This window comes from Puma concolor, chromosome E4, assembly GCF_028749965.1.
Source record: "Puma concolor isolate L17-30 chromosome E4, mPumCon1.1.hap2, whole genome shotgun sequence".
Classification (NCBI taxonomy): Eukaryota; Metazoa; Chordata; class Mammalia; order Carnivora; family Felidae; genus Puma; species Puma concolor.
Window position 1 is genome coordinate 6,476,074 of NC_141683.1, and position 13,792 is coordinate 6,489,865.

Sequence of the window (13,792 nt, forward strand, 5' to 3'; positions counted from 1 at the left end):
TAGGCGAAGTCGGGGGCACAGCTGGCACGTGGTCAGCCAGAGCCACGGAGGGTCTGGTGCAGGTGGGTGGGATGGGGGCAGGGGCCAGGGCTGAGGGGGAGACTGAGCAAGAGCGTGAGCCGGCGGTGCTGGGACCTGCTGGGACCTGAGGAAGAGACACCACGGCGCAGGGCTCTGGCCGCTCGCTGTGGTCTCACTCCCCCTGCCCAGAGCACTGGACGGCGCTGCTGTGAGGGGAGGTGCTGGCTCCGGGGACCAGCCCACACCGCCATCGCCACCGGAAGGCAGGTGATGGGACCGCTCTGGGAATAATGACGCTGCCCCACCCCCCCAAGCAGGCCTGGCGTGGAGAATGAACCAGGAGCTGCCTGCACGGTGCCAGGCACGGAGTAGGACTTGGTGGGCCCAGCGAAGCTGGAGTGGGACCCCTGCGACCCCAGCAGCAGACAGGCAGGTGGGAAAGGGCAAGTGAGCTAAGGTTCGGTGGGCTGGGCAGGAGGGAAGGGGACGGCCCCGAGGCTGCTGGGTCTTAAAGAGACACACCAGACACCTGCAGGAGGAGACAGAGCTGGACTGCGGCTGGGCCAAGCCTGGGCCCCAGGTCATGCAGCAGGCACGTGTCCCCACATCCCAAGAGGCCACCTGACCCCATCGCTCGCTGGCTGGGAGTACACAGGGCCTGATACAGATGGCAAGCCTGAGGGCCCAGACACTGGCCTTCCTTGACGGGGTGAAGGTGTGGGGGTGACCGGATCCTGGGTGGGGGGGCCCACTCACGGCTCCTGGTCACTCGCCTGCCCTTCCCCCTCTGAGCCGTCCAGGACACAGCAAGGACCAGGTGGCCTGGGACAGCCGCCCCAGCTGACAGCTGTCTCCAGCCCCTGGTGAAAGAGCTGGGTGGGGGGAGAGCAGCTAGAAGCAGCCGGTGCTCCAGCTGACAGGACCCGGAGCGATCCTGGAGCACGGATGACAGAGCTGGGCAGGCCGCCTGGGTGCAGGGGCCACCTGCTGTCGCCTTCAATCACTCCCCCCGCCCAGCCCCAGACAGCTGCTGCGTGTCTAGCCCGCATCAGCTGTGGGGCCAAGACCCAGAAACAGAGATGGCTCAGGCCCAGGTTGCCCTCAAAAGTCCAGAGCCTGGAAGGACAGTCAACCAAGCAAAGAACAAGAAGTCCCAGGCCTCTGCTGGTGAATTTGCTTTAGGGGCAACCTCACCCCTTTAAAACAGCCACGGGCTCCTTCAGGTCCTGGCACCTACGAGCTGCTCCCAGGCCAGCAGACGGAGGGCGGGCTCTCACACCTTTAGTCTGGTTAGCCGAAAGAAAACCTTTCTTTCCACAGAGACAAATTCGATTTGAAGTACATACAAGCCCAGGAGATGGAATATATTCACTCGAACCCATATTCAGATGTAATTGAATTAAGTAACATTAAAGCTGAAATCTATCTTAGAAATATTATCTCCAACCCTTTCCCCTTTCAGAGATGACAACACAGTGGTCGGACAGAGTGGGGGACACTTCTCTCCAAGAGTAGGAGAGGCAGGACGTGACCAACTGCAAAAGCAGATTTGCTCAGGAAAAACAGTGAATCCTGGGGGTGTCTAGAAGGGCATGGAAGGCAGGCACAGAGGGGAGGCCTGGAAAGAGACAGTTCCCCTAACTCACGGCCAGGCCTGCACAGACGAAAATTACATTTTCCTATTAGTTGATGAAAAGATACATCCCCTCGAGTCAGGAATGCTCCTGTGATCTTGCCTTTCAGACCAGAAACACAAAGGCTACCGAATCCTTTGGTTTGAAGAAGAAGCCTTAGCAAAGCCTGTGCTGGCACATTCTGGGGAGCAGGCCAGTTCTGAGTCTGGTAACTACCTCACAGAGTTTTAAATTGTTTTTAATGTTTACTTTTGAGAGACAGAGAGAGAAACAGAGCATGAGCAGGGGAGGAGCAGAGAGAGAGGGAGGCACAGAATCTGAAGCAGGGTCCAGGCTCTGAGCTGTCAGCACAGAGCCCGATGAGGGGCTTGAACCCACAGACCACGAGATCATGACCTGAGCCAAAGCCAGATGCTCAACCGACTGAGCCACCCAGGCGCGCCATTTTTATTATTTATTTTTTGCATCACAGATTTTAAATCTTACTCGGACACAAAGCTATCAGGGGAAAAGGCTTCGGAGAACACACAAGGTTCCACGGTGACCATCTGTGCTCACGGACAAGTTTTACAAACCCTGGCAGACGCGTGTGAGGAGAAGAGTCGTCGAGTCACCCTCTCCAGAAGGTGCAGGGCTTCCGCAACAGAAAGCACACTCCGGGCAGCTTGCAGGCACGCAGCTGTGTTAAGAGCAGGGGCCGTGCACCCACACGTACACGTGGACATACGTATCCACAGTCACACGCATATCCAAGTACTTGGGAGCACTGACAGGTGTCCTGCTGCCACGCGGGGGTGGGGCACTTCTTCACAAAGTCCTGCAAGTTGTGTAGGAATGACTTAATCATACTAAAACCCTGATGCTAGAAGAGATTATTTTAATGACCTGTCCCTCTGTCCTTTTCTCCACTTTGATAATCAATCTGCTCCTGGAAGCAGTATTTGGCACTGGGCATAGGACCCCATGACTCTGTCCCGCTGCCTTCAGAATCCATCCCCGAGCCTGGGCAGCCTACGAGGTTTCGGGTCTCCGGGTGCACTCAGAGCTCAGGGTAAAAGTCTTCTCAGCGGAATCACTGTCACTGCCGGGCCTATATGCAATGAACAGGGTTTGCCTTTGGAAGCCACAGACTGTCCTTCTAGACTTCCGATTCCCACCTCTGCTGGCACCTATTCTCTGTGCCCACCCACCCCTGACTCTAATGTAACTCATACTCCTGGCTCTCCTTCCCCTCCCCAGCCACTGCCAGGAGAGGGTCAGCCTTACTCTGCCACATCCAAGGTCCTGGACCGCTGACCACTTTGGATGTTACTTCTCCCTGGACCAGCTCTCGAGGAGCGCCCGTGGGGTTTCGGGCCTCCACCAGGCGAACAGAAAAGATGTGTGGGGGGTTAGGTTTCTGGAATACAGTGAAATGGCCCTGCTCTGCTACACTCTCCTAACTGACGAAAGCTAGAAAGTCTGACCACAGCAGGTGCTGGCGAGGACGTGTGTGGCACTTTCAGTCCCCGCTGGAGGGAACGTAAACTTGAACTACCACTTGGGAACACAGCTTGGCAACCCCCCGCCCTACAGATGAAGATGAGCGTAACTAACGTCCCAGTAGCTCCCTTCCTACTTACACACCACAGAGAAATGCACGCGCGTGTGGGCCAGGGACACAGACAGGGACGTGCATATACAGGGAGACTCCTGGGCTACTGTGAATTATAAAACTGAAAACACACCCCGTATCCATCATCAGTACAACAGAGTGATCAACCGTGGAACATTCACACAATAGACTACTACACGGCGATAAAAGTAAATGAACTACAGGACACAAAACCACGTAGGTAACTATTAAAAACAAGGGGTGCCTGGCTCGCTCAGTGGGTAGAGCATGTAACTCTTGCTATCTGGGTCATGAGTTCGAGCCCCACGCGTGGCGTGGAATTTACTTAAAAACTATTGGGGGGGCGCCTGGGTGGCGCAGTCGGTTAAGCGTCCGACTTCAGCCAGGTCACGATCTCGCGGTCCGTGAGTTCGAGCCCCGCGTCGGGCTCTGGGCTGATGGCTCAGAACCTGGAGCCTGTTTCCGATTCTGTGTCTCCCTCTCTCTCTCTGCCCCTCCCCCGTTCATGCTCTGTCTCTCTCTGTCCCAAAAATAAATAAACGTTGAAAAAAAAAAATTAAAAAAAAAAAAAAAACTATTGAAAACAAAATTGAGGGGCGCCTGGCTGGCTTAGTCGGTTGGGCGTCCGACTTCGGCTCAGGTCATGATCTCATGGTTTGTGAGTTCGAGCCCCACGTCCAGGGTTCTCTGCTCTCGGCGTAGATAGAACCCGCTTCAGATCCTCTCTCCCCCTCTCTCTTTGCCCCTCCCCCGCTCACATTCTCCCTCTCTCTCGAAAATAAACAAATATATTTTAAAAATAAATGTTTAAAAAAAACAACAAAATAAAATCTTAAAAAAACACACAAATGAGTGAAAGAAGCCTAACACACACGTGTGTGCACACACTGACACACACAATTCTGTAGGACTCTTTATTTAGAGTTCAAAAACAGACAAAACTAGTATATTTAGGGATGCATCCTTAGGTAATGAAAATGTTTAAAAAAAAACAAGCAAGGAAGATGATTAACATAAAAGTCAGGAGAGATGTTCACTTCAGGGAGGGGGTGTGAGGAGAGGCCATGTGGGGGGCGCTGAGCTTTCCTGAGCTGGGTGGTAGTTACATGGGCATTTGCTTTATAATCTTTTTTTAAGTTTATTTATTAAGTTTATTTATTTTGACAGAGAGAGACAGAGAGAAAATGCAAGCAGGGAGGAGCAGAGAGAGAAAGAGAGAGAGAGAGAGAGAGAGAGAGAGAGAGAGAGAGAGAGAGAGAGACAGGATCCCAAGCAGGTTCCGCACAGACAGTGCAGGGCTCTAACTCACAAACCATGAGATCATGACCTGAGCCGAAATCAAGAGTCGGACGCTTAACCGACTGAGCCCCCAGATGCCCGGCTTTGTAATAATTTAAGCTGTACCCTCACCGTGTATGTACTTTTCTATGCGTGTGTTATTTTCACAATTCAGAACAACAGCTTCACCAAAATCGCTCCACGAAGCAGAGCTCTCGGAGTTGATTTTACCAAAAGGTGAGACTCGAACGGTTTAGACTTCTCTCTCCTTCCTCTTTCATCTGCAAATGGAGTTTCCATTCCTTCGTCCTCCTACATCCCAGGGGCGGGGATGCACACATGTGCCCGCTCCCACTGCCAGGCCCTGATCCTACTCTGGGCAAGACGCCCCTTCAATCTGCCCCCTTTGTCCGGTCTGACCTCCGAAGCACTCCCCTTGGGCTTCCAGAATATCCAAAGACCAGGAGCAGGATTGTACTTCCATTCCTCCCGCAGAGCCCGGCTGCAGAAGGAGTGTTTTCCCCATTTACCCAACACCGTGCCTCTCCACCGACTGCAGACAGACAGTCAGCCAGCGCCAGCCGGGAGACGAGAGGCTGGATGTCACGCCGGGAGACGGTGCTCTGCTCCGTGGGCCCAGGGCCCGGACCCATCTGTGACAACTGCCACGCCACAGCACCCTGCAGCCTTGGACTGCCTGCTGTGCGGAACCTCTCACTCCTGCTAATCCTATTTAACAGGAATTCTGGGACACAGCCACAGTTCTGCCTAGAAGTTCCCTTGGAAGAGCTATTGTTTTCAGCTCCAGTTAGGAAAAACTGATGCTTCCAGGGCAGATAGCAATGATTCAAAGCAACTTACGGGGCTGATTAGAAAGAGTCCCAGCCCAGGAGCCAGAAGGCCTGAGCTCCTGCCTACGTTTCCCTAGCACCTTCCACAGGCCTCACATCCTGCCCAGCTCACAGGGACAAATGTACGGAATGTATACGGGGTGGTTTGAAAACCATAATTGCTATATAAATATAGGGGATTATTATTATTAATACGAAGGGCCAGTTTTTGCTACTAAACATACCATGGTTTTAAAAAAGAGATCACTCTCAAAAAAAAAAAAGAAAGAAAGAAAGAAAAGAAAAAGAAAAAGGAAAAGAAAAAGGAAAAGAGATCACTCTTGCTGAAAGAACTAGGATCAATTTTGGCAAAAATCCAGTTATTGTGTGACTGCACCAAATTCACCCACTAAACCCACTCCTCTCCTGTGCCGGCAGTAAGGGCTCAGCTGCTAACAGGCTGCAAAGAGACCACAGCCCTTGAACCAAGCGCTCGGAGGCCCAGCGCCTGACTCTGGCCTCACAAGCACTGTGCTCCACCCCCGGAGCTGTCTTTCCCAGGCTCCAGGCTGTTCTGCAGACAGAATGAAAACCAGGTGAAAGCGGAAGCGGCCGCCCGCCCTGTTCTATTAAAAAAAAAAAAAAAAAAAAAAAAAAAGCAACCCTCTTTCAGAAAGGGCATTGCACGTTTGGATGGTGCTGGACGCCAAGGGTTAAAGCACTTTCCAATTTCCAAGGACGACTTGGGTCCTGGTTTAACTTCTTTTGAGCCCATTTGAAAGAATCAGGAGAAAGAATCCCAAGCCCGCATGAAGCCCTTCGACAGAAGGGTGGCGTTGACCATTCCCAGTCTCTCCACGCCAGCCGCCAATGCTGGGGACAGCGAGAGTGAAGATGAGGCCAGCTTCTCTTGGGAAGTGCCCTCAGCAAGAGTGGGCTGATGTGGTCCCGTTGGCCGCCTCGAACTGTCTGTGAAGCTCAGGCTCCAGGGCCCCGACGCTTCTCAGCAGACCTGGTAACTGAAAGGCTGGGGACCCACCAAGCCTCCCAGGGCTGGTGGCCATGGTCAGAAAACGCTCATCACAGCACAGGGGGAGTCAAGCCTAAAGACGGGCGGACAAGGAAGCGGCGTTCGCTTTCCGGGAACACTGGGGTGTAAGAAAGGGGCTGGAACCAACCTTCGCAAGGGCAACGTTTCATCACCCGCATCCCAGCGACTCGGACAGAGCAGCAGAGAGATGCTGCCCCCACTCACTCCCTGGCCGTACCCCGAGCGCCTTGTTTCGTTTAACCATTTCAAAGTGTTTCCAAGATGATTAGCTCACTTTTTTATCCCCTGAGCAACCATGCAAGGTATGTAGGGCATCTCTCCCACTTTACAGATGGGGAAGGTGAGACACAGCCGCTGGGGAGCAGCCAACAGAGAGGCGTCCGCTCCGTCCTGACTCCCGGCCCGGCGAGCGCTCTTGCTGCCAAACTGGAGAGTCTTCCCTTTCTCACATCCTGCGGCTGCTCTTCAGCCATCATGGAACCCCAGCTCCTCCATGAGAGCCCACCCCCAAAGCCCACTTTTTCATGAGGAATATTGGTCTATTAATCATTCCGTTATTAAACTTGCCATTTACGGTAACATTCTAAAGATTGAACAGACCTAGTTTTTTGAGTCACCATTTCAGGTATCAGTTCAAGACATGGATGCCAGGCAATGACACCTATGTAAGCTCCCGACCAAGAAGGGTGAGTGGGGAATGTCCCTTTTCTGGTGATTAAATGACTTATCTATGTGTCAGAGCATTACAGCAATGGAATGGTGTCCAGGTTACTGTGGTGTGTGAGGATTTCTCTCCCGCACCCCGACCCACACACCACCCCCTGGAAACCATGGTGCCAGCCACACATCTCCCTGGAGCCCGGTCATAACCATGTGATGCCTGTCTGTGGAAATGACACTATCAGTCCGTTCTCCCAGGGGGTGAAGAGCCTGAATGCTTTCCAGCGGGGAATATTATGCGTCAGTAACCGTTTTCACGTCTTTTTCCTCTAACGTGAACCGGAGATGCGTTACCACACAAATGCACGCACACGTACAGAGACAGAAAGCAGAACGGCTAAAATGACAAAGCAAAACCAGAAGAAGAAACGAACAGCCATACACCCAGAAGGGAGATGCCGCCATCTTAAAACCGGAAGTGAGAGGCTTACTATACTTTTACGTTTCATTTAGCTCTGAGTTCCCTGGAAGTCAAGGTAAAAACAGAAATACGATGGAGACACCTGGATGGCTCCATGGGTTAAGCATCTGGCTCTTGATGTGCGCTCAGGTCATGATCTCACGGTTCATGAGTTCGAGCCCTGTGAGGGACTCTGCACTCACAGCATGGGCCTACTTGGGATTCTTTCTCTCTCTGTCCCTCTCTCTCTGCCCCTCCCCCTCTTGAGCACACATACGCACACACACACTCTCTCTCTCAAAACAAATAAACTTAAAAAAAAAAAGAAATACATGGATTATATGGTTCTTGTGTGTGAAAAAAGAAGGTATTTGCATTTATATTTCATCAATTCTTTGTCACCCACAATTTGGCATGAGTTTGAATGGGTGTTTTATGTATATGTTTTCTTCCCAAAGCACAGGATAGGTGAAGTCTAGTCAGGATACATGCTTTCTGAAAAAATATTGTGGGAAGTTGGATATGCTTTCGGGCCTGATGGAGAGAAAGATATGGAAACCCAGAATCTTCCTTACCTCCTCCAGTTTATCCATCCGTCCAACCAGTTTGGTGGTGACAGAATGCAGCTTCAGGAGATCCAGACCATAGAAGGCTCCTTCCAGCATGTCTATGATGGTGGAAAGCTATGGAACGTGAGTAGCAGGTTAGTCGAGGGCTGGGGTGTGACACCCAAGACGAGACTTCTCCTGTCAGACCCCCAAGCTGGAGGCTCAACAGAGAGGCCACTGGCCAGGAACGGAGAGGGGGGCTCTTGGAAACTGGCGTTTTGTAGGTGGGAAGTATTGTGCCCCCTGGAATACTCAGATAAGAAAATGGAAGAATCCAGGGGTGCCTGGGTGGCTCAGTCGGTTAAGCGTCTGACTTCAGATCAGGTCATGATCTAGTGGTTTGTGAGTTCGAGCCCCGCGTCAGACTCTGTGCTGACAGCTCAGACCCTGGAGCCTGCTTCGGATTCTGTGTCTCCCTCTCTCTCTGCCCCTCCCCTGCTCATGCTCTGTTTCACTGTGTCTCAAAAATAAATAAAAACATTTAAAAAAATTAAAAAAAAAAAAAAAGAATCCTAGAAGAACGAGTGAAACAAGTCTACACATCTTCACCCAATCGCTCAGACCCCTTTTCTTCTCTTAGGTGTATGCTTGCTTGTCTTTCCTCTTAGACGCTGAGCTCCTTGAAAGTGGTGCCCCATCTTTGTTTCCCCAAGATCTCTAGCACAGCACCTGGCCCACAAGAGTGATCTATAAATACTCAACAAAGTGGCTCATAAACTTCGATGCCTTGAGGATGTGCTCCTGAAATACCCAACCTCGTTGTCTACCCTGGGAGATACCAACAGTTTTCCCTCAGCACTAAAACTAAACTAACCACGGGGTAAAAGAGGCCCCATGACCCATCTCTGCGATAGCATGCCATCGTAGGGCGCGAGCCTTCTCAGTGCTTTTAATGCTGTCCTTCCTGCCAGTACTCTGGGAGGACGGTGGCCAAATATCTGGTGATATCCAAGTCACCCAGAGCGCAGGCAAAGGGGCAGGTGAGAGATGCTTGAACTGGGCCTCCCTGCCAAGGACCAGTCCCTGGAAGAATTCGCTGGACAACCTTCTGCGATTTCTGTTCCCCACCCGTCTCCCAGCCTTGCTGGTAGATGAAGAATTCCATGTCATGAGACACTTGTGTTCAGAAGCCCTCCTTCCGCCCCACCAGAGGAAAGTAGCTGAACTGGGGGTGAGAGCCGCAAAAAGGCATCTTGTTGGCATGCACTGGGATGATTTTCTGAGTGGCTCCCAATAGAAAATTTTGCCTGCTGCTGTTCCAGAAGCCCCCAGGAGTCCAATCCTGTAACTGGGTGGTTCAGAGAGCAGCTTGATGGGGGGCTGTGGCTCTGAGGCACACTGGATCCCGGGGCAGGATGTTAAAGCACTGTCCTGCTAACCCCCGCTCTGCGAGAAGGGTATCCATGACCGCCAGCTACCGAGCACGTACCAGGCACGGGCACAGAGGCAGCTCTTCACGTTGGTCATTCACGAACAGGACGCGTGTCTACTGACCCTGACTGCGTATCAGGCACCGTGCCAAGTACTCCGTAGGGTCATCCATCGGTTCCCAAAGCAACCCCCCAAAGCAGATGTTGTTATCCCCACTTGCTACTCAAGGAGACCAAGGTCGGGCAAGGCAGTTAGGCACCTTGAGTAGGATTACACAGCAAAGAATAGCGGAGCAACAACCTGAACCCAAGTCTGTGTGACTGCAAAAACCAGGCCCAGGCCACCGCTCCCCCCTGCCACCCCCCACTGCAATGAAGCGGGGAGGGCAGAGATCGGACAAAGCCCTCAGCCCACCCCTGCAGCAGCCTCAGGCAGGCCTGAGCTTCCCCCCCTCCCCACCCCCCCCGGACCAGGATCACAGTCTGATGCCGACCCACAGCCGGCCCCAGGCCCCTCCTACCCTGGGTCACCCCGGCCCTGAGGGCTGAGGACTGACGGGCTCGCCCCTCCGCGTCTCTCGCCTCTTTAGGGTGCGTGCTGGGCTGACAGTAAATCGTGGCAACAGCTCTCCGGGAGAAGAACACTTCTGGCCCCCGGGCCTGGCAGTGGCTCCCAGGCCCAGCCTCCCTGGCTCCATAGGGAGAGGCAGGCACACTTTGCTGTCGGCATCCCCTTTAGACGTCCGGATTGCGAACGACCGCTTTGTCACATGACCAGCCTTGGACACACACAGTACTCCAGATGCCAGGGCCTGACCTTTACGGGCTAAGACACGTTCCATTTACTCAAAGGCCTCACAATCCCTGCAACAGCTTCTGCCAGAGGCCTGGGTCCCGAAGGCGTCCTCCCACCCCTGGCCTCGCCCCCACACCAGGTCCTACCTTCAAGTCCCGGCTGTCTGCCGCCCGCAGCTTCTGGAGCCGAAAGTCTCCCTCGCAGGGATTGAGGGCCGACGGGGGTGCGACACAGGCACATTTGCAGGACGAGCCCGAGGTGATGGTTTCCACGGTGTAGAAGTCTTCCTTCCTGGAGGTCCCCTCGTTGAACCTCTGGCAGGCGTCTCGGCCCAGGGGTCTCACCACACACTTGCACTGACAGTCTGAGCCCTCAGACACAGCCTTGACCTTGTCATAGTCTCCCAGCAACTAGACAACAGAGATAAAGCAAGAAAGGGCTTGGTGTGCAAATACAGGCGCCTATCAGCCCAGCACCTAGGAAGGCTCTCCACTCACCCTGTTGAACGTCCTGCACTAGCCCAAGACCTCAGACAACTCTGAACTGTGGAGAGAAGAGGTCATCAGAACACAATTTGCTGACTCTGAAATTTCCTTGAAGGCACGAGGAGTTCAGCTCTCTTCATTTGTCTTGGAAAGCTGTGTGCTTCTCAGGGGGCCTTAGCCTTTCATCATTTCAAGGAAAAAAACAAATGAGCCCCATCATTCTTCCAACGGCCCTTGCCTTAGCGGACATCCAGATTTAGATTAAAAAAGAAAAAGGAGAAGGGGCTAAAGGGAGGATTGGAAAGCTGATATTCCAATCTGAAGGCTACTTGCTTTGATCCTTGTTCACTCAGTGACCACACACTGAATGCCCTTTCGGGGCTGTGCCAGGTAGACAGACGGGCCAGAGAGCCCACCCGCGAGGGAGCTCTCCGTGCAGGAGGCACACAGATCACAGCCATGCCAGGTAAAGGGTGGTAAGTGCCCTGACGTGATGATGCAGGGCAGTCGGGGGGGAGGGGGCGCTCAACCTGGCGGGAGGGGCTCCGGCCAAGCATCAGAGGAGACGTCCTGGAGGAAGTGGTATTTGATCTGGCCCTCAAAAGACGGCTTCAGTTTGGAAAAAGAGAGGCTGAGTAAGGTTTACGCAGCCTAGGGATTCATTTGGCTCCTTGAACAGCTTCTGAACCCAAACCCTAGGCCAAAGCCAGGAGAGCAAACTGGCAGTGGTTGCTGCTTCTACGATGCTAAACATTTCCTTCTGAGCCCTGACCCCTGCCAGCCTCCCCAGGCTGGAAATCACACAGCAGCAGCAGCAGGCTTTCTGGAGCCACCATTCTGGGCACTTATTCTGGGCACTTGCTCGGGGGGGGCGGGGAGGGGAAGCCTCCTTCCTCCTCTGCACAGATCCCGCATCCCCAAAGCCACGGAGGCCCTCAAAGCCTTTCTAGGCACCGGGAAGGGTTCCCTTCACTTGCCTAATGACCTCGGCAGGCAGGCGCAGACCTAGCTGGAGTGGAAATGTTCCTGGGATGCTGTCGGGGGGGGGGGGGGGGGGGGGGGGGAGAAGGCTTGTAATGTTTTTCTTGCAAAGGCTGGGTTTCTTCTAACACTAATATTTGCTTTAGAGCTGTTGTCAAATACAGAATGGCGCAGCGGGCTAAGGGGTAGCAGTGCAGGGTGACTGAAGCGGCCGGTCCTCAGGGGCTGACAGTAAATCGTGGCTGTCTGCTCCCTGAGACTCTGCCTAGATTCCTGCCGGAGCCCGCGCCGAGGCCCCGGGTGGATTCCTTCCTTTCAGACTCCGGTTTCAAGAACACTTGTGGATGGTCCTCCAGAGCCCCAACATGAAGGGTTTTCATGTCCTTTCGGTTTAGGGGACAATGAGAGGTTATGGGTGGCTCTAGGGATAGATAGCAGCCTAACTTCCCGAGGAAGGGGAACTGATTGTTCTTCCCCCGGGAAGGAGACAGGACCCAGAGCAAAGGCTTCTCCAGATGCAGGCAGCACTGAAGGCACCAGACGCAGCCATCCCTCATCTTGAGGATGACGGCAACTCCCACCACACGTCATCATGCTGAACGGAACACTCCAGAGAACTGTCCCTTCCAGTCACCTGGGCTGCAGATTGTCAGAAGACCTGGCTCTACCCACCTGGAGCTACAGCCGGGGAACCAGGGTGTGTGTGACCATCGAGTCAGATAAAGCGAGCCAAGTACTTTGTAAAGGGGCACTTGAGGAAGCCGGTCCCTATCAGCTGTCACTCACCCACCCCCCACTGACCACGCACCAGAGGTGAGTGGGTCTGCATTTCCACCCTGCCTTCACCAACACACGGGGTCTCGTCCGCCACCCCTCTGCGCGGGGCCACCTGCCACGCGTCACACCTGCAGCTGCTGCTGGGTCTCGACCCCGCTTCTCCCTGGTGGGTGTCTCATTCCGGCCCCGTCAAGTGTCTCCCCCTGGGGCAGCCGTCCGCCCGCCCCAGTCCAACGTGCCCGCCTGTTGTCACATTCCAATTCCCACGAACAGCCACACAGGCAAGACACGACCACACTTTCGCAACCCTTGAGCTAGAAACTAGGTCTGGATTATTACTGTCCGTTTACGTCCCTCTTTCCAGGGAGCTGCGCGGAGTCTTCCCTTCCTTCTCTCCTTTCTCCCGATTCGGTAACCTTGAAGTACCCGTCCCGTCCCCGGAGAAACGCAGCGAGGAGGGCACCGCGCACGCCCCTCCCTCCGGGAACGGGGCGCAGCGGCCGGCCGCACGCCAGCGACGACGGCCACCTCCGGTCCCCCCTCCACCCAGCGCCCCGGCCCGGGGATGGCCAGGGCCCGCCGCCTACCTGCGACAAAACGTTCTCCTGGTTGTCCGCCTCGTTCTGCAGGGTCTCGTCCTCCGTGGGCGCCACCGTCGGCGCGTCCGGCGGCTCGCTCGTGCCGGCGGGGGTCACGGTGGCCCCCCACTGGGCCCGGGCCACCACCAGAGCGCCGCAGACGACCAGCAGCAGGGGCTTGGCCATGAGGGACGCGGGCAGAGGGGCTGCGCCCGTGGGAGAGCGGCGGGCTCGGGCTGCGGGCTGGCACTGAGGCGGAGGGCGGCGCGGCCGCGGCCCGGGAGTGGCCGCTCAGAGCGCCTGCTGACGCTGGGCGCGGCTGAGCGCGGCGGGAGGGTGCGCCCCCGAGCCCCGGCGCATGTCCTCCCCGGCGCGAGCGGCCGCGACTGTGCGGCCCCGGCCGAGAGCGGGGCGCGGGGCGGGGGCGCGGGGCGGCGCGGGGCGGGGGGGGGGGGAGAGGGGGCGGGGGGAAAGGGGGCGGGGGGCGGCGGCGCCGGGAGCGAGCGCGGCGTCCGCCCGGGGGCTCAGGTGGCAGGCGGGGCGCCGGGCGCGCGGGGCGCCGGGGGGCGGGGCGGCGCGGAGGGAGGGAGGGGGAGAGGGCGGGGGCGGGGCCTCCATTGTGCGCGCGGCCCGCCCCTCCCGGCCCCG

At 55.3% G+C, this 13,792-nt stretch overlaps 1 protein-coding gene across 3 annotated transcripts in view; it reads right to left on the reverse strand.

The window, feature by feature from the left end:
• Positions 1-13,544, reverse strand: part of OLFML2B (olfactomedin like 2B) — a 36,579-nt gene extending 23,035 nt beyond the window's left edge. Inside the window, exons 1-3 of one of the 3 annotated variants that reach the window (XM_086694331.1) lie at positions 13,154-13,543; positions 10,470-10,733; positions 8,125-8,232 (exon numbers count right to left, since the gene is read on the reverse strand). In XM_086694331.1, coding sequence (XP_086550457.1) covers positions 8,125-8,232; positions 10,470-10,733; positions 13,154-13,330 — 549 coding nt within the window. In that variant the 5' untranslated portion in view covers positions 13,331-13,543. Of the gene's footprint in view, positions 1-8,124; positions 8,233-10,469; positions 10,734-13,153 lie in introns of all 3 variants that reach the window. The other 2 variants (XM_086694330.1, XM_086694332.1) reach the window with 2 other exon arrangements.
• Between the last annotated feature and the right edge of the window lie 248 nt (positions 13,545-13,792).